Below are 25,919 nucleotides of genomic sequence, written 5' to 3'. Positions count from 1 at the left end.
AGCATAAAACACAACTTATTTTCTATCATCTATAATATCATCCTTTAAAAATATACATACATATATATTTCATGAGCAATTTTGTTGTAAGCTTTATATAAATACTCAAGACAGATTTTAAATTCTGATTTTCTCTGTATTTCCTGTTTGATTTGAAAATTTGTGCTGGAGATGTAAAACCTTTTCATTCTTTTGGCTGTCTGTAGCACTCTGATGTTCTAGGTAAAGTCAGCCATAACACATATCCTTATGTATGTGATTATAAATACTCCATTTCCCCCGAGATGCTGTTGGAAATCAGCTTTATGTTTCAAGGCTCCCATCTACTTTTCAGCAGCCTTCTAACTGGTCTCCCTGCTCTTGCCTCTTTAATCCATTCCCACCCAGCAGCCAGAATGACCTTAAAAGCGACAAATAACAACAAAAAGTAAGAACTCACTGTGTTAAATTTTTTTATATACAGAATGCCTTTTAATCCTCATAATAACTCTATCACTGTCATTAATTTGAAGGTAATAAAATGGGCTCCGAGAATCATGATGTTGGCCCAAGGCCATGGGGCAGAAAACCAGGATTGGTACCCAGGTTTGTCTGATGCCAGAGCTTATGCTCTTGACTGTGTATTCATATTGCTTGGCTCCGTTCCTTGCTAATGGAAGTGATTCTCAAAATGACCAGTTAGGTCACTATTTAAATAATTGTCAGACTCATTTTGATTAAGTAGGATAGCATTAGAATCTTGGCATTTTTTTCCCTACCAAATTAATCCTTTTCAACTTGTCTGAGATTGGTTCCATTTATCCTGGTTGATATATTGTTGAAACTTTACCTGTTGAAATGTAGGGATAGGGAGTGGGGCAATTTCTTTTGTGGAATCTTAGACTTTGGATGCATTGGCCCCAGTAAAAGTGTGGCGACATTGGGTTTTGTTTGCTAACAGATACTGGACACCTTCAGCAGAAAGGTGACTAGATTTTCCAGCCTTCTTAGGTATGTTTTATTGATCTCTGAATTTTAGACACTAAAAAACAATTGTCTAAATATTGTCAATTTAAAAATTTTTTCAAAAATATTGAGATTTGGTGTCTCTTGACTTAAACATATTATAAATACCATGATCTTTCTAAATAGTGTGAGCAGGAGAATGTGACAACCAGTTAATAAAAGCCAGGGAGGCTTTCTTCATTTCATTTAGCCATGAAGATTAAGAGTTGGTTGGCAACTTTTTAAAAATGAAAATCAACTGGGAAGAGTTGTAACTTGAGAATTTTTTAGCATCTTATGGGTTGCATTTTGAGTCTCTTCAGGGACTGAGGGCTCCTTTGACTGATGACCCAGGTCCTTGCTTTTCCTCCCCAGTCCTTCCCCATCATTGCGGCCTACATTTTGTCCATCACTCATTTTCTTCCTTCACTCTTTTTCTTCTTTCTTAGTGTTCACTGACCTGTTATGTGTCAGGAATGGTGCTCATCAAAAATGAGGATTTTAAAAAGAGAGGAATGGGAAGGACTTGTGGATCCCTTGTATCAAGATAGGGCCATGGGACCCTGATGTGCTGAGAAACTAACCTGCTGGGTATCAAACAGTAGGGCAGAAAGGGGAGGGCTGAGGAAGGTGTCTCTAAAAGCTGATGCTTGGCTAAGCCTTAAATGAGATAGACCTCTCTTCTAGCAGTCAAGTGCAGAGAGCACATTCTAGAGCTAGAGAATACCAGAGGCAAAAGGCATACACGTGAGAAAGAATTTGAGGGAAAGACGTGGCTTGTTTGACTGTAGCTTGCAAGGTAGACTGCAAGGTTGTGGAGGTAGGTACCATAGAGGAAAGTAGAAGCCAGATCCTGAAGAGACTTCATCAATGTAATCTTTGACATTCTGTGGATGGTGATTCAGACAGCTGAAGTGGTTGTTCTGCTTTGTTGTTAATTTAGTTCAGCTGCTAGATGTGTATCTATAGCTGAACTGGGTACCCTCTTCCCCCATTACCCCTTACGTTTTTAGTTGGTTGTCTCTTCTTGAGTATTTCAACCCTTTGAAGCTCTTTAGAACTTTTAGGTCCTTTTAGCACATGGTTTGCATTATTTGATATGCTAGACTCTGATCACCTTTGCAGGCTCAGGACTTCTAGGCACACCTGAGGCCCTTGTGCAGAATGTGAAGGAAACTACTCAGATATATTGGAACATTTTAGCAAAAGGGCTGCTATTTCAGAATGTATAAAATCAAGGCTTTAAGAGAAAGCATTAAGATCCAGAGTTCACTAAAACAAACATGCTTTTAAGAAGTCTGTTTAAAAAAATTTTTTTTTCATTAGAAGATAAACTATCAACAGTTGCTTTGGGACTCTCCGTCACAAACCTTTTAATTGTTTTCAGACAAGATTATCTAGTCAATTTAAATAAAGCAGCACAAATAATTCAAAGATTGATTTGTTAGTGATTATGGCATAATAAATCTCTATCAAATATATTAAATTTATAAGGAAATTAGAGTCTGCTGCTTAGAGCTCTTTTTTGAAATGTTGTATATTAAAGATATTTTAATTCCTTTCTTTAGGTTCAGTTGGCAGAATTTCTTGAAAATTTACAAGAGAAGTCCTTGAGGATAGAAGCCTTTGTTAGTGAGATAGAATCCTTTTTTAATACTGTTGAGGTAAGTTAACATAATCCCTTTTACTCTATCACAAGTAAATGATCCAAAATTATCTGAATTGGGGTTTGTGTGTGTTGTTTGCCACGGTTGATTTTATTTCTTTACAAGTGAGTCTTCCCTCTGTGTGAAGTCAGACTACTTCCTGCCTGAGGATAAGATTAGTCCCTAAAAACAGGTACACATTTATTGGGCACTTACTATAATGGGGCAAATGCTTCACATGCTTTATCTAATTTAATCCTCACAGTAACCATATGAAATAGGTATTATTATTATTATTATTGTTTCCATTTTATAGAAAAGACACTGAGACCTAGAGTTAATAAAGCATTGCTCTACTTACCCTGCTGGGTTAGCCTTGCATAAATGCTCTACATCACTGTCCAAGAGCCCCATGCTGTGGCCCAATGACGGCCTCTCTGGTACAACTGTCACTGATGAGTTCACATTCTCCTGGATGCTGGCTTCTGTCCCCATACTGAAGGGGGTGGGTAGAAATGCACCATCCTTGCACTGAGATGGTCCAGGCACCCTTACTTGTCAATCAGGAGTGGCAGAGTTGGCCCAAGGCCCTTGTAGGAGAATGCTGAACACTGTTATTGTAGATCAGTGAACACTTAATACTTGATTTACTGTCTCATCCCCCATGTGTCCCTTTTAGGCAGTGAATTATATGTTTATCTTATCAGTGGCCCTGGCAGTGAGGATAGCCAGATATCTGGGGAGGATCTGGATAGACAATAAAGTCTCTCTCACTCCCTGGAGAGAGTGGGAGCTGCCCCTCCCCAGGAGAACATTTGAGAATGTAGGACCCTTTTCCATACCCTGGCAGCTCGCTCACTCATGTTATCATATTAGTAGAGTACCGAAAGTTACACTAACCCGTCTTCCCAACCTGACAGCCCGTGATCCTCCCTCACTGCCAGGCCATTTTTATTTTCAAGTTTTATCTGGAACGCAGGTAGGCAAGACTTACAGACAAGTATTTTCTTTCTCCCTCCCTCTCCCTCTTTCCCTTCTTTCTTTTCTCTCTCTCTCTCTTTCTTTCTTTCTCTCTTTGTATTTCAGTGTTTAAAAGTTATTACAAGTTAGGGCTGGAGTTGTGGCTCAGTGGTAGAGCACTCGCCTAGCATGTGTGAGGCACTGGGTTTGATTCTCAGCACACTTATAAATAAATAAATGGTCTATCAACGACTAAAAATATTATTTAAAAAGTTATTACAAGTTATTTGTAAGAATAACAACAAGAACATTTCTATTGCAAAGCTAGTTATGGCAAAGGAAGTTGGTAGTTGGAATTTAGACTGTGCCCTTAATGTTTGATTCTTTGATCAGAATGCCAGAAGTCAATTCTTGAAAAAGAAAAAAAAAATGTACTTCTTGTTTCATTCAGAAGTGGTTTTGATTTTTTTCCCCTAGGAAAACTGTAACAAGAATGAGAAAAGACTAGAAGAACAGAATGAGGAAATGATGAAGAAGGTTTTGGCACAGTATGATGAGAAAGCCCAGAGCTTTGAGGAAGTAAAGAAAAAGAAGATGGAGTTCCTGCATGACCAGATGGTCCACTTTCTGCAGAGCATGGACACTGCCAAGGACACCCTGGAGACCATTGTGAGGGAAGCAGAGGAGCTGGATGAGACTGTTTTCCTGACAGTAAGTGCCAAGTAAAACAGGCACCTGGTGCCCACTCGACATGAGTGTGCTTTTAAAACTTCATCTTTCAGTATTCCTTTAGATCATTTATATTTTAGTGTAGGGTTTATATAATTCTGGCACTTAAAAAAAATTATTTGGTATCTATAGAAAAGACTCTGCTAATCATAAAAGCCCTAATGCTTAGATATGGCCAAAATGCATGGAGTTGGACCACAGTATCATCATTCCATGCTGTCACACTAGAAGGGTCTCCATCTAAGAGGGAGAGAAAGTAGCCTTCCAACTTCTCGGAGGGCTAATACAATCTCCTGCTGTCTGACATCTTCATGCTGACCCCCAGGCCTGTCCTCATCTCTGAGGTAGCCACTCATATGAACCATTCCCTCTGAGCCTCAGCTAATAGCTGAGAGTAACATTTTGTAACACACTTTTAAATGAAAAAGCCTGACATAAATTGTGATACCCTCTTAAATAATATGGTGGTGTTTTTCCAAGGGGCTTCCTGAGAACAGGGTTCTTTAATTCAAGCAAGCAACTGTGGACAGGGAGAATCCCTTGGGTGCTTCTCAATTTTGCACCACAGAGGTCCTCATAATTCCCTAGAATATTCAGTAAGACACTGGCTCCCCATGGGACCAGGATTAATCAGGAGTAATGGGGATGTTTTCCCAGGGGGTGGTCCCAAACCTAATTGTGGAACAGGAAAAAGCACCATTTGATGATGGACCTTTCATTTAAAAGTTTTCTCTCCTCCTAACTATCTAGTAAAAGTTTGAGGATTAAGTGAGACAAAATGGAGAAATGTTAAGGGTTTGATTTGCCTCCAAGGACACCTCTAGCCAGGGCAAATTTGAGTCTAGTGGACATGGCCATCCTCAAAAGAGAACTGAAATCATTAGGTTGATGTATTTTTAATTAAGGCAAGTACCTTTTAGGAAGCATAACATTAATAAAGTTTTTGTGTTCCCTGAGGACCTTATCTTTGTTTGATAAGATTATTTCCTTCTCTCTAGAAGAATAAATTGGGAAAAAAGTATTTTTTTCTTGCCTATAAAAGTGATAAATATTCATTCTAGAAAAATTGGAAAATACACAAAAGCACAGAGAAGGTGTCACTCATGATAACTACTGATTACATTTTTGTTATGTATCCTACGTCGAGCAAATTTTAGTCATTTTTCTTGCTTCAGTGACTTCTGTTCTGGAAGCCAAGCCATTTGTTAATAAATAGAGAGAAGCAGAGAACAAGCAGCCCATTGCCAGCCTTGCTGATCAGAGAGAGCAGAGGCAAACTGCTGCCCCTCATCCTTGTCTCTGCCCTATCCCTGACCCCTCTTCTGAGCACTGATTTCCCTGCTGCCCAGGCTAAAGCCCAAAGAGAAATAGCATCTGAGAAGCTGAGGGGTAATGATATTCCAACAGGTGTGATCTTAATGTTCTTGCTTGCTTATTCTTTTTGTTGTTAATTAGTCTCTCTCTCTCTCTCTCTCTCTCTCTCTCTGCCTCCCTCCCTCCCTCCCTCCCTCCTCCCTTCTCCAAGTCATTTGAGGAAATCAATGAAAGGTATATAAAACATGGCACAATGTAGTGGCGACTGAGAATAGCATGACTGGATGCTTTACATTTAATATTTTGATGCTTTATAGGAAACAAGCTGCCAATTAAAAAATACATTTAGTGAGCTACTGGATTCTCACTTTTAGACACAGTGCTTTTAAAAGCTAAATGACAGCTTTGAGAGAAAATTGCATGTGCTTTAGTTAAATAACAATTATCATAATGTAGATTTTTAACTGCTTCCTCAAGATGTATTCTGTGTTTTCATCCCAGTCTACACCATCTTTCCTGTCACTGCATACAAAAAGTTTTGTAGCTACTTAGACTTATTGGTTAAATATGAGAATGTGAAGAAATCATCCATATCTGCCATGAATAATTTTACGTCTTATGTAATCTTAATGGCATGTTCTCTCATTTTCTCTTCAAAAGATAGTCATGCATTTATCTTCTCTTTCTGCTCAGCTAACCTAAATGAATCTTCCTCTTTTGATTTTGTTTGGTTTTGTTGGTGTTCTTAACAATCAGTCTAAGAGATTCTTCATTCTTTTGAAAGGCAAAACACTCAACAAGAAATTAAAAAATGTCATAAAAACATAACACTGGATTTATGTTTATGCCTCACCCCCCTACACTTTTTTCCCCCAGTGCTGGGGATGGAACTCAGAGCTTCCTGCATGCTAGGCCAGCACTTTACCACTGAGCTACATCTCAGCCCTCGTGTTTCTCTTTTGCATCTGGCATTGAAATTCTCGTACTGATCTGACCCCTTTCTCTTTGTTCTCCTTGGCGAGGCCTGAGATCTTTCTTACTGGTTGAGGCTCGTATTTTATTTTTTCAATATAATTTTAAATGTGCAGATGCATAGTGCCATTCCATGCACACTGAATAGTATGGATGCACATTTGATTATTTATATTTCATCCTTTCATGGAAGATGATGATTGGTAAGACAATTTGGTGAAAGTATGAAAATGAAAGTTTCAAGGTATGAAAATTTGCAAAGGCTTTTTACCTTAAAACTGCTATGGAATGTTTTCCACTTTTCTAAACATTAGAACATTGCTAATATGAATTGACAACCATTTAATACCAAACACCATTTCTTTGGTTTTGAGCTTAAATTTGTTAATCTATGTGTCATTTTAATTAATTTCTGTTTCATTGTCCTATTGACAATGAATTAATCTTTACTAAAGCTGCATGTTACCTAAGTAGTAGTATATACTTGGAATAATCATTATTTTTCTGTAGGCAAAAGACAACAAAATTCTGGACTCGGGGAAGACATATGAGCAATTCAAGTCCTGTTAACCTGTGCACACACACATGTTCTCTCTCTCTCTCTCTCACACACACACACACACACCTTCCATGTCCTCAGGACTTCTTCCCTAAGTTGCAATGTTCTGGGAGTTCCTTTCTATAAGAAGTACTAAGTATCTAGCTTATTTTACCTTGCTACTTTTTCTCCTTCCTTTCATATTATATCTCTAAAGACAGTGCTTGTATATTAAATGATTTTTCTTAACACTAAAAATGCTTAAATTAAGGAATGCTGTCAAGCATATTTAGACTCAGCATTTGCATATCTTGAAAAACACATTTGCTTAGAAAATGCTGTTCTGTTAAGGGGATGTATTTTTGTTCCACTTTGCTCTTTTGTATTATAATAATGAAAAAGAAAGAGAGTCACAGCCATTGTAGGGCCTACTTATTAAAAAAAAAAGTCTACTTGCCCTTTCATATGCTGATGTTAAAATTGAACAGTTCAGTGCATAAAGGTAAACTCAAATGCTTTACTTATGTTTCTGCAATCAGAGCTTTTGTGCTACAAAAAATTCTGCATTATGAGAGGGCTTAGTGTGCATACGGGTCACCGTTTTTTGTTAATTCTGTGTCTACTGTTTCCACCCTCTGTATTGCCAAAGCTTTAGTTTAGGCTTGTTTTATCTTCCCTGGACCATTGTGGGGTCCTCCCAACCAATCTCATTGCCTCTTTTGTCTACTGGGGCTGGTCTTTCCTCAGTGCTTGCCAGGGTTTTCTTCTAAGCTTCCCTGGCATAAACAGTTCTGTGGCTCTTCCTGCCTTAAAAGATAAAATTGTAACTCTTGGTGGGTATGAAAGGATCCTCACAGTCAAGCCACAAGCCACCTTCCCATTTCATCTTTGTCTTTACTTCCCAACTCCCAGGGTTCCCTAAGTTGCCCTCTGGCCCTCCAGTGTGCCATACTCTCTTACCTCTCCAACCATTTGTTCATGCTGCTCTATCTATCTGCAATACACTTACTCCTTTCCTGCTTGGGAAACACCTGCTCATTCTTTAACACCCAGCTTAAATGTCAGCCTCCTCTTTGAAGTCCCTACTGGAACCATCTCCCCTAAATCAAATGGTAGTAAATTTTGTGGTGTCTAGCAATCGTAAGCATACAAGACACTCTTTAAATACTTCATAATCTTTTCTCCTTATGCTGACCCCAAATCACCATCCCTGAGATCCTGATATTCTCCCCCAAATGAAATTTTCGGCCTCTTATTTATTCAAAACATATTTATTAAATGCCTACTATGTGCTAGGTAATGCATTACCGCACAGTGATAAACCATTCCTTTTCTGCATGTAATATATTCTGGTAAAGCTGACAGGTGAAAAACAAAAAGGTTGTGATAACTTTGAGGAAACAAAGAGGAGAGCTGGATGGGGTAGACCATGCCATATTAGCAGCAGTCTCTGTGGAGACATTAGAAAAGAGATCTTAATTAAGTGAAGGAAAGAGCTATGCAAGTATCTGGGAGGACAACATTCTAGAAGCAAGTGCTAAGGTCTTGAGGTACATCTGTGGTAGGGAAAACTGCAGAGTCCATGGGAATGAAACTGATGCAGCTCCTCAAAATAGACGGTTGCTGGAAGAGAGTTTCCAAGCTTGTGTGAGAGAGTACATGGAGGAGAGCTCCTACTCTATTTGAGTCCCCTCATACTAAAGACAAATTCTTTTGCAAACTCTTCATAGTTAACCTGTTTTTGTTTGTTTTTAAAATCCATATTTCACCTAGATACAAATGCTGAGTTAGCATTACATGGCTTTCCTCCCATGAGGGGCTTGAGTCCATAAAAGCCATATATCTCTATAAACTGTGGCTTGTTTGGTCTTTGAGGAATGGTAGGCTGTATCCTCAGTTCTTAGTATAGTGTCTGGCACATAGTAGGTGAACAACATTTTTTGAATGACTTAATGACTTGAAGCTTAGTATGGAAGATGGAGGATGCAGAACAAACTTACATACAACCAGTATGAAGTTTCCAGACAGGCTCTGAACTTTGATATCCTTTAGGAAATAAGATAATCATTAAAATTAAGTAATTTTTATAGGAAAAAAATTAAGGATGTATATTTTGATAGACTTTTTTTTTCAAATTTGAGGATATAGAAAGAAAATTTTCAGTATTAACAGTAGCCTAAGAACCCTAAGAGTTAGTAGATATTAGATATGTATTTTCAGACTCTAAAATGATTTACATCCTTTTTGGATACTGGGGGCTCTACCAACACCAGATTCATTTTGAAAAATTGTTTTCTGCTGTCATCCTGTTTGTTAATACTTATCTGTCCTCTGGTAGGTTGCTTTCTGCCGTAGAGAGCACAGCTTCATTAGAGAACATTCCTGCTGCGTTTTCACTTTTTGAACATTATGATGACAGTTCAGCAAGGAGTGACCAGATGTTAAAGCAAGTGGCTGGTAAGCATTTTAATATATTAATTACCTTGATGAGATCTGGCAGCTTTTGCTTGTTTATTCTGTATAACTGGAAAAAGAAAACTGTTTATTGTAAAATTTAAAGCTAGACTCTGAAATAAAGCATGAGACCATCATCCCATTTCAGTGATAAACTGCATTTCCATTTGAAGCTTTCTGACTGTGTTGGGTTAGAGGAGGTGAGAGGAAGAAGGCCTGGAACCAGGGTGTCCTCTCTCTCTCTCTCTCTCTCTCTCTCTCTCTCTCCTCTTCCTTTTGAAAATAGGATTTCTTTCCCTCTTTGTAAAAGAATTATTTATTTCATACCAGTAACAGGGTATAGATGGAAAAAGGGATCAAATATTTTCATAAGCATTGAACTGATTTTTTCTTTATGAGTAGCTTCCCCGTCTTCAATTCAGTTCTTTTTCCTATTTTTTTTTTTTTTTAACCCAACAGATTAGCTGAGAGAAGTAACAGCTCAGCATCGTGGTCTGTAGCCAGGAACTTCCCACTCAGCTGTCAGGAGCATCCTGCCGGCTCTTCAAAATATTTTTTAATGTGCTATTTTAACAAACAAGACAATGAAACTTATTTAGATTTCTCAAAGCTACCATGTTTTGAGTTACTGACTTTCACTTACTGTACAATGTGCTCAGGTGCTTTTCTTAAAAGATGCTATATCCTTCCAAAGCTACTTTAAAGATGGCAGTCATATTTAAATTGGCAATTCACTTTCATTCCTGTAGCAAGTTTTATCTTAGGAATTAGTAAAAGACTACTGAGTCTTTAAAAAAAACAAAATATGAAACAACCCCCCACAGCACACAAAAAAAGTCAAACCCGAACAATTCTTTATAAAGTGAAGATTTCAGTTATTTAGCCCAAAGAATTTTCTTTCAAAATGTCTCAGAACAAAAAGGGTGCTTTCTTGTAATAACTTTCAGAGGCATTAAACTAGAGTAGTGATTGCAGACTAAGAAATTCTGATTAACGCAAAAGATCTTTTGCTTTTAAGTTTTTTTTTAATGCTGTTGTTCATTTAGAAAATATACTTTTGAACTTTTGATGGATATTTTAGGGCTACATTATCACAAAGGATTAATGATTAACTCAGAAAGTGCACTGTGCAGTCCCTGAGGTTCTAACCCCTCTGTGGAGGAGACTCATCTCTGAGTGATCAATGCTGCTTTGTGTGTCTGCTTCACAGAACTGGAGCCCGGGGTGACTTGCTCCTAAGTAGTGTTGTTTTGTGACCAATGACAACTCTCACCTTAAAGTCCTCACATGTACCTGAAAAGCTAATCTGATGACACCATACCCAAACTAAGCAGATAGAATGAGGAAACATGGGGCATTCCCTTGAGAATGAGCAGATCCTAGCATGTGCTCCATAACTTGCAGGAGGCCAAGTACTATAGAGACTGTTGAGCATAGCCAACTACCTAATCTCACAACAGCCCCAGGGGTTGATATCAACCTTTGTTTATATTCCCACTTGTTGGATGAGAAAGGAGAGGAATGGAACAATGTATTTTCCAAAATTATGCAATTGGTTGGGAGGATCATGGGGACTTTGGCTTCAGAGTCTTGGCTCAGTAGTACAGAGGCAGAGTGAGCGCACTGCTGTGAGAAAGGATATAGATAGGGATTAGTGATAGCTAGGGTTCCTTGACTCTGACTCCTAGGATTTTTTTTTTAAGTCTGAAGTTAAATATACATGACATAAAATTTATCACCTCTGCCATTTTTATTTGTACAGGTCAGTGTCATTAATTACGTTCGTATCACTTTTCCACCATTACCTCCCAAACTCTTCATCTTGCAAAACTTAGACTCTATACTCATTAAACATCAACTCCCTATTCCTCTCATTCCTCCAGCCCCTGGAAGTCACCTTTCTACTTTCTGTTTCTATGAATTTGATTACTCTAGGAACCTCATATAGATGAAATCATATATAGTAATTTATCTCTTTATAATTTGCTTATTTCACTTAGCATATTATCCTGCTGTTCATTCATTTTGTAGCATGTGTCAGAACTTTATAAGATAGAATAACATTTTTTTTTGTTTGTATATACCACACTTTGCTCATGGTCCATCTGTCCATTCATCTATATATCCTTCCATTGATAGACATGTGGGTGACTTCCACCTCTTGGCTATTGTGAATAGTGCTGCTCTCTTAGAGGCTTTTTGGAAGTGAGGTTGAGCAGAAATCTGTATTTGGTCACAGGTACTGAAGTCCAAATTGACTAATGCTTATTTCTCTCTGTGTGACAGCTCTTTATGGGCACATCCCATCAGACAGAAGGAATCCATGCGGTGATTCCTCTGTCCAGTACCTTATCTTCTGATAAAGAAGCCCTCTGCTTCCATTTTGTTCTGATGTTTTTGTTTTTGTCAACACACTTATTCAAGTTCATCACTACAAAAGTGTAAAGGGAATTACTAACATAAAAAAATCTGGGTCTTTGATGTTCATTTGCCACATAGGAATTGCAAATCCAGCCATGATTAGATTACATTTATGAAATATCCATATTCCTCTTTTCATCTTATAATACTTTGAAAAGTGAAAGTATTTTCTATTTTTGAAAAAGTGTTTTCACTTTAATTATTTGGGGGGTAGGAGAACATTAGGAACAAAATAATTTCTAGTTTACATGCTTTAATTTCCTATATCTGTTTCTTTCTTAAAATTAGGTGATTTTGGAAGGACCAATTATCTGTTTTAAGTTTATTTAGTTGCCCAAGAGAGAAGTGTAAAAAGATATTACCCATTTAAAAAAGCAAATGTAGATAAATATGCAATTCATAGAAAGGACTGGAGAGCATTTTCATTGCTCATGCCTCAAGGAGTTCCCTAGAACTGCTTCAAAGACAATGGACAATATTTGTAGCATTCTGTTCATCTCTTCCGTAAATCTAGGTAACATAAGGATTTACTGAACTGTCTGTCTGGATGGGCTCCTGTAGCATGTGACGCAGATCTTCTGTGGGGAAGACAAAACAATGAAGTCAAAGATAGTATAAGTGTCTCTGAACCACTGCCAGTCTTTGGGGTGGGGCTCTGCAGGTGGGCCTCAGCAGGTCTTCCCTCTGTGGCTGCCATGATTTACCAGTTGCTGGCCCAGGTTCAACTTCCATCTTTGGGAGATTCCTGCCTCTTCTGTTCATTTGCTGTGTTTCTGCCAAGGCCATCTTGCCTTCATGAACCAGTCACCACTGGTTATGTGTTGGGCGTATTTGTTAAGCACTCCATACACAATATCCTGCTTCTTACAACAGTCCTAGGAGGTGATGTTTTCTCATTTTAAATCTGGGGAAACTGAGGCTAAGATAATGTAGTTAGTAAGTGGGGCTCTGGCCAGCCTCTGTGCTCTGAAGCCTATGAACTACACCATTTTTTCTATCCTGTTTCTCATTTTTTATAACTATGTATTCTTCAGCTCTTTATCTTGAATGAATCTTTACAATTTATCTTTTTGTTACATTCTTTAGATCACTTATTTTTTTCTTATTTTAACCTTCTTATTGAACTGAACTTTGTTTTCCATTAGTGTCAACTTTCAATACATTTATCTTATGAAATTTGGTCCATCTTATTTCAGTAAACTTATCCCTTAGGAAATGGTTGGCTGAGGAAAAAAAAACCACACACACACACAAAATTTAAAACATGATATATTTTTTTAAACTATGGGAATAGCCTTTTCCCTAACTTATAAAATATGTTCAATGTTTTTGTCATAAATTTTAGAAGAGAGTTGCATAGAACTTGATTTATAGTATTATTTATATCATTAATGCTTAATATGGATAATTATAAATTTTTAAACATCCCTAGTAAAACACTTGAGAATATTATTGTCTTTAAATTCAGAATAACAAAATTATACTATGTCTAAAACTTATACCTGATTCAATTAATAAAGGACTTTTTTTCCTATGTAATTTTTATATATAAATTTTTTTAAAAATCAGCTATTATAGCCATATTGGAAAGAAAACGTGGGATCGTAGTTTCAGAAAGTGTATTTTTATATTTTTTTTTCAGCCTTGAATATATTTCAACTCCTTCTACAAAGGTTTTCAATGATCTCTATATTATGAATGTAGACTCTATATTTTTGGTAGGGGAGGTACCAGGGATTGAACCCAGGGATACTCAGCCATTGAGCCACGTCCTCAGCCCTATTGTATTTTATTTAGAGACTGGGTCTCACTGAGTTGCTTAGTGTCTCGCTTTTGCTGAAGCTGGCTTTGAACTGGAGACCTTCCTGTCTCAGCCTCCCAAGCTGGTGGGTTTGAGGGCGGGGGGATTACAATCATGTGCCACCACGCCCCAGTTAGACTCTGTTTTGCTATAGAACAAAACAACATTGGTTATCTATCAAAGGAATGCTTTTTATTTTGAAGGAAATATTTCATTTGATATATCTTCTAACCTGTATTTTTATTGCTTTAAATATAGGACTACAGAAGAGTATTATCCAGTGATCCCAGTTTGGGACCCATTTTGTATATTATATGTGCACATATAAACTGCATAGAAAACATTCTGGAGGAATACATACTCAACTGTAACAGTGATTGTTGTATAACAGTGATTATAATTGAGGTTGGGTATTGGAAACAGGAACTCCATGTATTTCTATTTTGTTTGATTTTTTCCATAAATGTAAGTAAGGTTTGCAGAGCAGCTAATCAACAAACACATCATTAGTTACAGTAAGTTGTACCTATATTCCAGTTCCACAGCCTCCTAGACTAGAACCTCAGGAACCAAATTCTGCCACCAGCACCACGATTGCAGTTTATTGGAGCATGAACAAGGAAGATGTCATTGATTCATTCCAGGTGTACTGCATGGAGGAGCCTCAAGATGACCAAGAAGTGAACGGTAGGATTGGAAACACAAATACACATGCAGGTGCTATTTCAGCATCTTAAGATGAAGTACTTGAATCTATATGTATTATGACTCTTTTCACAAAGCATCGGTAGCTACTTACCAAACAATACTAACAAAAACTCAATGACCAAATAATAACAGAAAGGCAAAATTTGGAAATCAGGATCAAGGAAAACAAAAAACACATAAATATCACCATAATGGTCAACATGAATTTTGTAACTGAGATTCAAATTTGACTTTAGGCTCTCAGAATAACAGAATAGTTAAGTGATTCTCGTTGTCAGAAAGGTGGTAACATACCAGAGTTTCAGGGAAAACAAAGTTTTTAACCAGTTCTGAAGTCTGAAAGATGGCTGCCACATGTACCATTTCATAAAGGAAAATGGACTGTGTACAGGATTCTGTGCTCCACAGTAACAGTAGTGCAGATGCAGTGTTGGATGTCATGGTTGGCAGGCTTCTCAGATCTATTTGACAAAAGACACAAACAAACCTTAGTTTGATTGAGGCTTTGAGGCATGGGATAGTCTTCCCGTGTCCCAAGTTAATGTGTGGAATGAAGTGAAAGTGCTCACTGGGGTGAGTGGATGGCATGCCTTACAAACTGAGCCTTGGGAAAGATCTCTCTGCTCAGCAGGACTTCTAGGAAGACCTGGAAACCAGGCATTTGGGGGTTGTACTTCCTGATGAATCAGAACTGCGTGTGCTGGTGTTCTGTGTTGCTTGTTGAAGATAGGCTCACATACCTTGGAAACTAGATGAGCACATGGCAGGATTGACTTACTGTTACAAAACTCAGGAGCCCAATTTGTCATAAGGAATGATTGTAACCTATTTCCCTGTTACTAATATTTAAGTCTTGTGAAATGTCATGTGATAATTTTTACAGAAAAAATCACACACAAACACACACACACACACAAGCAAACATAAACATAGTGTAAAGTAGGCTAAGTCTGTCTATAAGGACTTCCATTTAGTTGAAAACCTGTTACTATATTCCTGTCATAACACAAGGAAGTATATGTTACATCCCCTTTAGCAAATGAAAATACTGATCTGAGGTCAGGTAGTTGTGCAAGACTACACAATTTGTAAATGTCAAGGGCAGGACACAAACACATTTTATTCAGATTCATAAACAAAAGCTTGTATTTATGTTTGTCTCTGTATTTATTTTTTTACTCTATACTTCATTTCTTTTTATATGTCGCTCTATCATGAGATATCCCGGCACTTCAAGACCCCTCTTAATAAATAGTTATTGCTCAGAGTATTTTGTTTTCATCATCACCTCACCCTATCCCAAACACTTCCCTGTCCAGTGTTCAATGCCTTGAACTGTGCTGGGTGACAGTTATCTGATGATATATGTATGCTCTGATACTGTGCTATGTATGATAAGGTCTCCAGGAACTTATGTGCATAGTCAAAAGAAGGGCCTAATGGAGTGATTGCAGTGAAAACTCAGTCACAGTTTCTGGGTTATGGGGGAAATGTTTTTTAGTATATTAGTCTTTAGAACATCTTTTTGAACTGAACCAGCTATCCTGAACTATATTACATTGGAGAGAGGCAATTGAAGAGACCTGCCAACTTGACAAGCTCCTAAATTTATTTTAAAGAAACAATCTGGATTCTTTTTTTTTTTTTTTGTACTGGGGATTAAACTCAGGGGCACTTGACCACTGAACCACATCCCCAGCCCTATTTTGTATTTTATTTAAAGATAGGGTCTCATTGAGTTGCTTAATGCCTTGTTTTTTGCTGAGTCTGGCTTTGAACTCACAGTCCTTCTGTCTCAGCCTCCTGAGCCCCTGGGATTGTATGCATGCACCACCGCACACGGCACAATCTTTTATTTTATTTTTCTTTTCTTATCTATCTATCTGTCCTTTTTTTGTGGTGCTGAGGATAGAACTCAGGGCTTTATACATGCTAGGCAGGTGCTGTACCACTGCTACCCAAAGGCCACTTAACTGAAGGAATTTTAAAGATGTGACATTCAGGAGCAATAGGGAGGGTAACTGAAATCACCATAGGCTAATTTAAAAAAGAAAATTATCCTTTTTAAAGGACAGAAAGTTTCACTAAAAATAATCAGTTTGGCCCAACAGGGCAAGTGTTCAGAATAGTATTGAGTAACATTTACTAAAAAAATGAAAGGAAAATAGATTAAGAAATTTAAATGGGAAATATCTTGATCTAACAAAGTTACTTCTTAGAAGAGTGAAGACCCATCAAAGTTACTTACATATTAATATAAATTATAGAAAGAACTAGTTTAGAGAATTCTAGAATTCTGAGAAGAAACCAGGGTTTGAAACTTGGAAAGTCATACTGAATATCCAAAAATACTTTACAAATTCATAGAAATGCTTTGTAACATTTTAGGTTTAGAAAACACAAAGTTGTCCTTTTTTATTATCTACTCCTGTGAAATGCTGGTATTGATTCTTAGGAATTTTCTTGAGAATGTGTTACTGAGATTTAGGCTAACATAAACTTTATGCAATTTTAATATTTGCTATTGAAATAAGTTACTTTAATTGTGGTATATGAAGCTCAGAATTTTACTAAAATGCTATTATTTTCTGATAAATGTTTGAAAGTAATACTATGTCATTCTAAATGTCTCTTTTTCAAAGGCTTTTGCTTTCTTATGTATTCTAAGGAGCTAATTATCACAGTGATATCTATAAAGTTATAATAATAATAACGGTTTGCTTATTCTACTAAAAAATAGACACTGCTTTTTTTCAAAAACGATAATGTCTAGTTAACTTTGTAAGACACCTTAGAGTTTCTGATTTGTGTTTTATGCTAGAGTTGGTAGAAGAATACAGATTGACAGTGAAAGAAAGCTACTGCATTTTTGAAGATTTGGAACCTGACCGGTGCTATAAAGTCTGGGTAATGGCTGTGAACTTCACTGGATGTAGCCTACCCAGTGAAAGAGCAATTTTTAGAACAGGTAAGGAGATGCAAAGGTGTGTTAGGAAGCTTCGTAGATTATTGAGATCAACTAGTATTAATGATACCTGTTACATGGGGTGTTGGGCAAAGTGCTGAATTATAAAATGGTGAGTAAGATGAGTTTCTGTTTGCAAGAAGCTCAGAGTCAAGTGAGGGGGAGAGAGAAACAGAAGATCATAGGCAATGGTTTGTAAGAGGCACGATCCAGGTATGTGCAGGTTATTATGTGAGCACTACAGAGAGGTACCCAAGACAGCCAGGGGAGGGGCAGGTTAAGGAATGATTCTTAGAGCTGATGCCTGTGTAAAAGGCTTTGAAGGATCAGTAGGAAGTCATGTGTTAAGGAAGCACATTCCTCTTGAAGAAGACATATGAGGGGAGACATCAACGGAAGAAACAGAATGGAATGTGCAGGATATTATTAGAAGTTTGATGTTATTTCTTTGACTTAAAAATAAGGAAAGACATGAGGCGAGAAAGGCTAATATAATAGAGGCTCTGTTTTAAGGTCAGAAGCTTGGGTGTCATGGTATTGATGCTGGGAGACTTTGTTAACTTTTCATTGCTGTGACTAAATACTTGAGAAAAACAACTTAAAGGAGGAAAGATGTATTTTGGCTCACAGTTTCAGCGCTTACAGTCCTTGGCTTGCTGGCTCCATGTTTCTGGGCCTGTGGTAAGGCAGAAAACATCATGGTGGGAAAGGTATCACAGAGTAAAGCCACTTGCTTTATGGCAGCTGGGAAGGAGAGGAAGAGGTTGGGGACAAGATATACCTTTCTAGGGCACACTTCCAGTGACCTGCTTCTTCCAGTGAAGCCCCATCTCCTAAAGTTTTTTTTTTTTTAATATTTATTTTTTAGATTTAGGTGGACACAACATCTTTATTTTATTTTTATGTGGTGCTGAGGATCGAACCCAGTGCCTCACGCATGCCAGGCAAGCGCGCTACTACTTGAGCCGTATCCCCAGCCCCTCTACTAAAGTTTTTATCACTTCTAAAAACAAACAAAAAAACATCAGCTGTGAGCCCATTAGTGGACTAATCCATTGCTGACATCAAGAGCTCTCATGATCCAATCACTCTTTGAGTCTTACTTCTGAACACTGCTTCATTGGGGACCAAACCTTCAACACTTAGACCTCTGAGGGACATTCAAGATTCAAACTGTAATAGAGAATCCAAGATGTTTTAAGTGCTGCCATCCCAGCAGGAATACAATCTCATGATGAAATCTTTCCCCAGGGGGCTGCAGCAGGTCTCCACATCAGACTGTCAATAGGTTGCTCCTACCCATTAGCCCTTTACCCTGCCTTCTTTCCTTTTAAAACAAACCTTTATTGAGAACATGCTGGGAACAAGATCATGACTAACTTTTGTGTAAAAGGAGAGAGGCAAACATTTTTACTTTTATTTGATCTCCTCTACAAGGAGATGGTATTCAGAAACTAGGGTGTGATTTATAGGCAATTAATGTCGAGGCTGTTTGGGATGGGCGAGAACTGGGAAATTTAGAAGGCAGAGGAGGGAGATTTTTCATAACATAAATTTTAATCTCTTTGAGGTTTTCAGACCAGAATAAATTTTCTGATAAAAATTTTAAAATAAAATCATGCCTAACCATTCTTCCCAGGCGACAGGGAAGCAGAGCTGGCATTGCTCCGTGAATGACCTCCTTCTTTTTCTGCAGCACCCTCAACCCCTGTTATTCGGGCTGAGGATTGCACTGTATGTTGGAACACGGCTACAATCCGATGGCGGCCTGCCAACCCAGAGGCCACAGAGACCTACACTCTGGAGTACTGCAGACAGCACTCTCCTGAAGGCGAGGGCCTCAGGTAAGGGAGCTTGCCCAGAGCCCAGGGCAGTGGCTCAGGTCCTAAGCTACCCTCTGAATTTAAGCTCACCAAGAGAGAAAAGCATCCTCAAATCCTGCTGAGCTAACTAAGCTGCTGATTTGATTTGCAGCTTCATCACTATTCATCAATGAACTCCAACTTTGTAATAAAACACATGCTACAATGCAGAATAATAACTCCCTTGTAAGAAAAATGTATGTGAATTTTAATAAGATAGAACGTTCTGTGAGGTATATTTAACTTGAGTCATTAGATAAAATTTATGCATATTTTATGCACTTTTTACTAGCTCTATAAGAATAGGTACCACCTAACTGGAGAAACTAATACTGAACTTGTGTGTAATGTAAATCTGAATGCCTCCATGATGTATTGGTATCATAAAGGAGCTAATTGCATATACATTATCACAGAGACATACCTACCTCTCCAAAGAACATGAAAAATCCACAGATTTTTCTAGTAAAAAAAAAAAAGGGTGAAGCTCTCTCACTAAAATGATGAAGCCAAAATTTATCAATAAGGAGCCATGTATCCAGTAGGCATTTGGTAAACATTAGCTCACCTATGAAGTGATATTTCCTTAACCTCTAAAGTCCTGGCTTTAGAACAACTTCACAGACCAATATTATTATTAATAATTATATTTTGATAAGAGATTTTTTTTACCAAGTTTACTGAGATAAACTATTTTGGTAGGATATAGAAATGAGGAATAGTAGTAAGAAATTAGACAGCTTTTTAATGAAGTGTATTCTTTAAGTTCTTGATTAACTTCACGATCAATCAGCAGCTATTTATTTAGTTATGGTGTGAGATTTCCTATGACTGGGCAATAATTATAGTGCTTTCAAGTAGAAGACAGGCTTTATAAAATAGTGATCAAAGGATGGATTGGGATTGGGTGGAGTGCATAGGGGAAGGATGTAGGCGGCAGAAGTGAGATCATAGGAAATGTACAGTAGACATCTCGGGTCACGCCCTGACTGCTGGAAGGCAGGTTTCAGGAATCAACAGACAGCTGAAGAATCAACAGATAGCTGAGAGGTGACCTCTGGCCAGGAAAGAACAGTGGGTACTAAGCATTTCCTCTGTGTCCATTGCTGGTCTCAGTGCTTTGTGTATGTTGTTTCGTTTAATCCTTACAAGCACCCTGGGAGAGACACTTTGAGAGACTACTTAGCTAGCAAGTGGCAATCAGGATCCAAATTTCATTTTGTCAGATTTCAAAGTTCAAGCTGTTAACTTGTTTCACATCACTCAGGGGAGTCCTAGATCTTACCTGCAAAGTCCCCTTGATACTATGAGAATCTTATTTCAGGAGTGCCTATATCTCAGGGCAGTTTTTCCCACCATCAGTGAGGAAAGCCCTTTCTCTCTGAAGCAAGATCAGATTGTTAAGGAGTACTGTGAAATGACTCATCTCTGTTATGGCACCCGTCCCCAGTTGGCATTTGCATAAATCATATCAGCACAGTTGGATATTTAAATCAGCAGAAATCTGGAAAACTTGAGACCTAGCAGCCATCTTTCTGAGGGAACTGTGATGTCATCTCATAAACATGGCTACAGGGAGAAGGAAAAGGGGAGAAGGAAGGAGAAGTGGTGTCCACTCATAGTCTTCAATGTGCCAACGATTGTACTTGCTCTCATTTAACCTCTCCATAGTCCTGTGAGGTAAGCAGTGATCTCTGTCTCATCAGAGAATGTTGATGATTTGGCCAAGGTATTAAGTGGAGAGTTTGGAGTTAGGATTCAAAACCAGATCTGTCTTATTCTTTTGTTTAGTTGTAAATTCTTTTCATTATGCAGGTTGAGTTGACACACCTCAACAGCCTGACAAATGGGAGTTACCGTACATCTTTAGTTTCCCTTATTACACAAAAAACACAGAGATGAAAAGATAATATAGCACCATTCAAATCTCATTTGATTGAAGTTTTTCCTTTGCCTGATCATCCTAAGGATCTCAAAACTATTTTAAAAGGGGTGGATCAGGCTGGGGATGTAGACTCAGTGGAAGAGCACTTGCCTAGCATACTGGGCTTAATCTTCAGTACCATGTTGGGGGAAAGGGGCAGAAATGGCCGTCCACCAATTTCATCAAAACCAAAGTAGAACTTGTTGAAACATAAAACTTGTTATTGGTTTATTCTATTTGAAAATTCTATTTGAGACTTTGCCAGTGATTTCATTTTTATTTTTCCTGTTGTTAAGAGAGCACATGAAGGGTTGGATATGTAGTTTATAGTAGTTTTGAACAATGCAAAGATCCTTTGTCAGCAAGTAGATATAATCCAGCAAATTTAGAAGTTAAGAGAAAGTTCACATGCAGAGCCCTGTTGATAGTTTGAAGTTGAGTTGGAGATGGAGTTATTTTAAAATATGTGCTCAAAGACTCTTCAGTACTAGGAGAGGCAATAGTATGCCCAACTCATGGTCCAGAGGTGGCTTTCCAGTCTTTGGATCTCTGCTACATCTGACAATAGATAGTTTTTGAAGCAAGCAAAATTTTCTTGGCCACAAATTATTACCCTGTTTGTTTGCCAAATCTATTGCTGATCCACTACATCAGAACCATTCTTCATCAATATAGGCCTTGAAGTCTTATAACAAGGCCAGCCTCAACAGACAGGAGGCAGCTCAGTGGTTTATCCTTCATCTCAGAGACATAGACCCAGGACTACAAAACTCATTTGTATCTCCTTGGTTTCCAGTTCAGGATGAAAAAAAAAAAATCTGCTTTTTGGAAATAAATGTGTATCTTAGATCTCCTGACTCATCTAATCCTTACAACCAACTTTAAAATATCCCTCCAGGGTCTGATGTTTCAAAACTATAAAATATGAACTAGTCAGCTAAAATCTATAGAGCTCAGTCTGTAAGATGTTAGCTATGGGGAACCAGTCATACAGTAGAATTTATAAATAAAGAACTATAAGCTGATCACTTCTAGTTGTCAAATGGAAATAATTCCTACTTTCTTTGCATGTATTAGGATCACATTCTTCTTCTTCTTCTTCTTTTTTTTCACTCTTGGAAAGAACATCAAGACAAGGGTTGTCTGATCCCACTCATTTATTGTCTCCTTTAAGTGATCATTATGCAAAATCATAGCCTCAACTTGTGAGACAGTGTCTGGCATACTGTAGCTACTGAACGAATATGTGTTATTTGAATGGGTAAACATTTCAATTAGTATCAAATACATAATACTGACCATAACAAAAGTTAGGTTAGCTTTGAGGATAATTTGAAAAAAAATAAATTGTGCCAACAAAGTAGAGATAGGACTAGTCTAATGTGTGGGCTACAAATATTTCTATGGATGTTTATAGAGAAAAACATTTACAATCCTACTTATTCTTTGATCATATAATCTTCATACAAATTCTGGGTTCCATGGAAAATCTCTATACTAAACCGGATCCAAAAATTGATCCACAGAGGTCACTGAAGGGAGTAAGGCAGATCAAAGATTAATTCTTTTGGATGTGGCTAAGTTCAGTGGAGCCTAGACCACAAAGTAGGTGAAGATAGGCGTACAGAACAAGTAAGTGAATAAATGAATGGGTGAATGGATTTACCAGTCTCCTTTTGTCCTTGTACTTTTTGTTCTTCAACTGCTGGAATCTCTAGCCAAAGAGAGAGGGAGCAAAAACGAAATGAGTTCCCATCTTTTTTCCACCCCCAATCCCTGAAAATATAGGCAGCCTTAAAAGCTCTTGTTTGGTGTAGGAAGAGCAGTTGAAAGGAAATGAAAAAGGATGAGTAATATTAAATCAGACACACACACACACACACATATATACACACTCACTCACTCACTCAGAGGAAGGGCATTAATTGTCCTTTAGATTGGGGACTTTAATTTTGGTTGCCAGAACAGAATCATATCCACCTTCAGATTTGCATTCATTCTGCAGGTATGATGGCCTCTAGATATTCCAATTTAAGACCAAAGGTGTTGGTTGAACTCTTACGGTAGGTGTTTGAATGGAATGAGCCTACTGTGCCCTCAAGTTCCGTGATGCAGTGTCTGAAATAGCTGAGCAGTTGCCTCCCTTCCATAATCCTCACAAAAAATTTGCATATTTTTGCATGTGGGCATTGAGGCTTGGTCCCAGCAGTTGGCCCCTGTTGGGACTGGAGGTGGGTGAGAGTGACAATCTTCTGCTTGTGTGCGGGGGCCCAGGGAGCTCCTACTCTCCCTCTTCCTGTTTTTCTTTGAATGCTCTCCTCAGGTTGGGTGGGCTCAAAACACTTTCAAAAATTTTCCACCGCTCTGCTGTTTCCTCAGCTGTTCTGTCTCTCCTGTGTGGAGAGAAGTCAGCAGAAGTGTGGGTGGAGGAGGGAAAACTGAGAGAAATATAGTACAGGGATTAGCTGTGTGGGCCGTGCAGAGAGAAGCTGTGCATTGAATGACAAATCTGTGAGACTCAATACTCCACAAAGTAGTTGGGAGTGAGCTTCCTGCTCCCTGGTGCTGGCCAAGATTACGGGGGCCAGGAGGACCACCCCGCCACCCGGGTCACCCTCCACTGGGAGCATCTCTAGAGGAGGTGGGCTCTGTGTCTGGGTTTGTGAGATCATCTTCTTCCTGCTTCCAACAGCTCGTGGGGCTATAACCTGCTCCATGTTTGCTTCACAATGACAGAAGGGCCACTGACATGATTGGACCAAAATTCATAGTGTAATTAATTGCTAGCCACAGATCTTTATATGGTATTCTTTTCTTGATCCAAATTGTAATATCCATCCGCAGGCAGTTGTTGAGAAAGTGAGTTATGTGAAGATGATTCCCCTCCCAGCGTTCTTGGCATTTGGCTTTTTCTACATGAAATCTTTCTTTTCAAATGAATCTAATTTGACTTTGATCATTAAAAAAATCTCATGCACCTCCTGGTTGTAAGTAAAATCTCAATCAATGGAAACTCAACCTGTCCCTTCACTTCTAACTTAGGTTGTGTCAGTTTCCAAAAGTATTCAAGTTGTTCACAGTAGAAGACCCAGACATGACAGAACCCCTAAAACAGCCCTGTAAGAACAAGAGGCAGATAATAACGCAGGGGTGAGGAGACTGTATCCAAAAGCACAGATTAAGAACAGTACCTCAATGGAACATAGAATTCAAATCTGAACTTCCTGGCAGCTCAAGTGAAAACTGGAGAGGGGGGAGAGAGCAAGAGGGAGAAGAAAGAAATTACATAACTAATCTCTTTTCTAAAAGGAAACACAACATTTCACTAAGAGAGACAATTATATTTCTTGACATTCAGCTCTAAGATGAATTTTTCATGTAGATCTTTATATAAGGGCTATTGAACAAGATAATAGCGATTGTCTTTAAGAGCAGTTTTACAAAAGATGCAAAAACATTCTCTATGTGATTTTTTTTTTTTTTTAAAACGAGATCTGAAAGCATTAATGGTAAATAACTGTTCTGTGTGGGCAAGTCTAGTGGGGACCTAAAGTAATTGTCCACATATGTGGCCAGGGAGTGCTAAAGGAGAGCTTAGAGAATCCAGAGGAATGAATGCTATGAGGCTCCTGGGATTCTCTGCCTGAATTATAAATGGTATCATTCAGGCTTTGGAGGAAAACTATGGAGACAACAAAACCCCAGGCTCCTTCTATTGGAACCTTTGGCTCATGTTGATTTTATGAGAGATTCTAACTACAGGGAAGATTAAGTCCCATGGCTGTAAGCATTCAGCCCCTGTTTTTTTTTTTTTAATTTTCTTAATATTATTATGAACTAATATTGACATTTAGTTAACATCCAGTCTCTTAATATTCTTACTTTAACAAAGAAAAATAGTTCTGTTCAAAATTTTTTATTGACCAAGTTTTTCTTAAAAAAAGAATAAATATATAAAATTTTTTCTTCTTGATCCTGATTTAATGAAAAATTTTCATCCTAAACAAAATTTCCACATTTATATTTAGTTAAGATTTTATGAATTGCTTCAAATAGTCAAGGCTACTGGGTTAGTTGTTCTTTATTTAACATGGCTTATGTTTTTTTTTTTAAATATTTATTTTTTAGTTGTAGTTGAACACAATACCTTTATTTTATTTATTTTCATGTGGGGCTAGGATCGAACTCAGGGCCTTGCATGTGCTAGGTGGAGTGTCCTACTGCTGAGCTACAACCCCAGCCCACATTGCTTATGTTATCAAGTAGTTTTCTTGTTTCTCCTTTCTACCCCTTCACACCTCACATTATTGTGTTTCCAAAACCTCACTGATCATAAAAATTGAGTGGAATGATTGGTTAACATTCCGACTCACCAGCCCCTCTTAAGAGAGCCTAGTGTAGACTGCACAGGAGGCCTGGTCCCATTGGGAAGCACTGCTTCTCTAGCAGGCCCCACAGGGCCCACATGCGCTCTGTTCACAGTTCACAGTAAATGGTGTTGACTGACTGGCTGGATGTTGGTGCTGCCAATGTGAATGCCAGTAAGAGCCAACTGTGTTTTTAAAAAACAATTCATGCTTAACCATCTGCTGTGCACTGCAGTGACAGCACTATCTGTAGGCTGCTTCCAGGAGTCAAGGC

The 25,919-nt window shown here is 38.1% G+C and overlaps 1 protein-coding gene across 1 annotated transcript in view; it reads left to right on the top strand.

The window, feature by feature from the left end:
- Cmya5 (cardiomyopathy associated 5) overlaps positions 1-25,919 on the top strand; it is a 95,348-nt gene that overhangs the window by 44,519 nt on the left and 24,910 nt on the right. Inside the window, exons 3-9 of the mRNA XM_027927793.2 lie at positions 2,553-2,648; positions 4,068-4,301; positions 5,845-5,867; positions 9,482-9,600; positions 14,357-14,506; positions 17,349-17,495; positions 19,189-19,336. Coding sequence (XP_027783594.2) covers positions 2,553-2,648; positions 4,068-4,301; positions 5,845-5,867; positions 9,482-9,600; positions 14,357-14,506; positions 17,349-17,495; positions 19,189-19,336 — 917 coding nt within the window. The remainder of the gene's footprint in view (positions 1-2,552; positions 2,649-4,067; positions 4,302-5,844; positions 5,868-9,481; positions 9,601-14,356; positions 14,507-17,348; positions 17,496-19,188; positions 19,337-25,919) is intronic.

This window comes from Marmota flaviventris, chromosome 5, assembly GCF_047511675.1.
Source record: "Marmota flaviventris isolate mMarFla1 chromosome 5, mMarFla1.hap1, whole genome shotgun sequence".
Taxonomy (NCBI): Eukaryota; Metazoa; Chordata; class Mammalia; order Rodentia; family Sciuridae; genus Marmota; species Marmota flaviventris.
The sequence above is the reverse complement of the archived record's forward strand: the minus strand, read 5'-3'. Positions and strand labels throughout refer to the sequence as shown.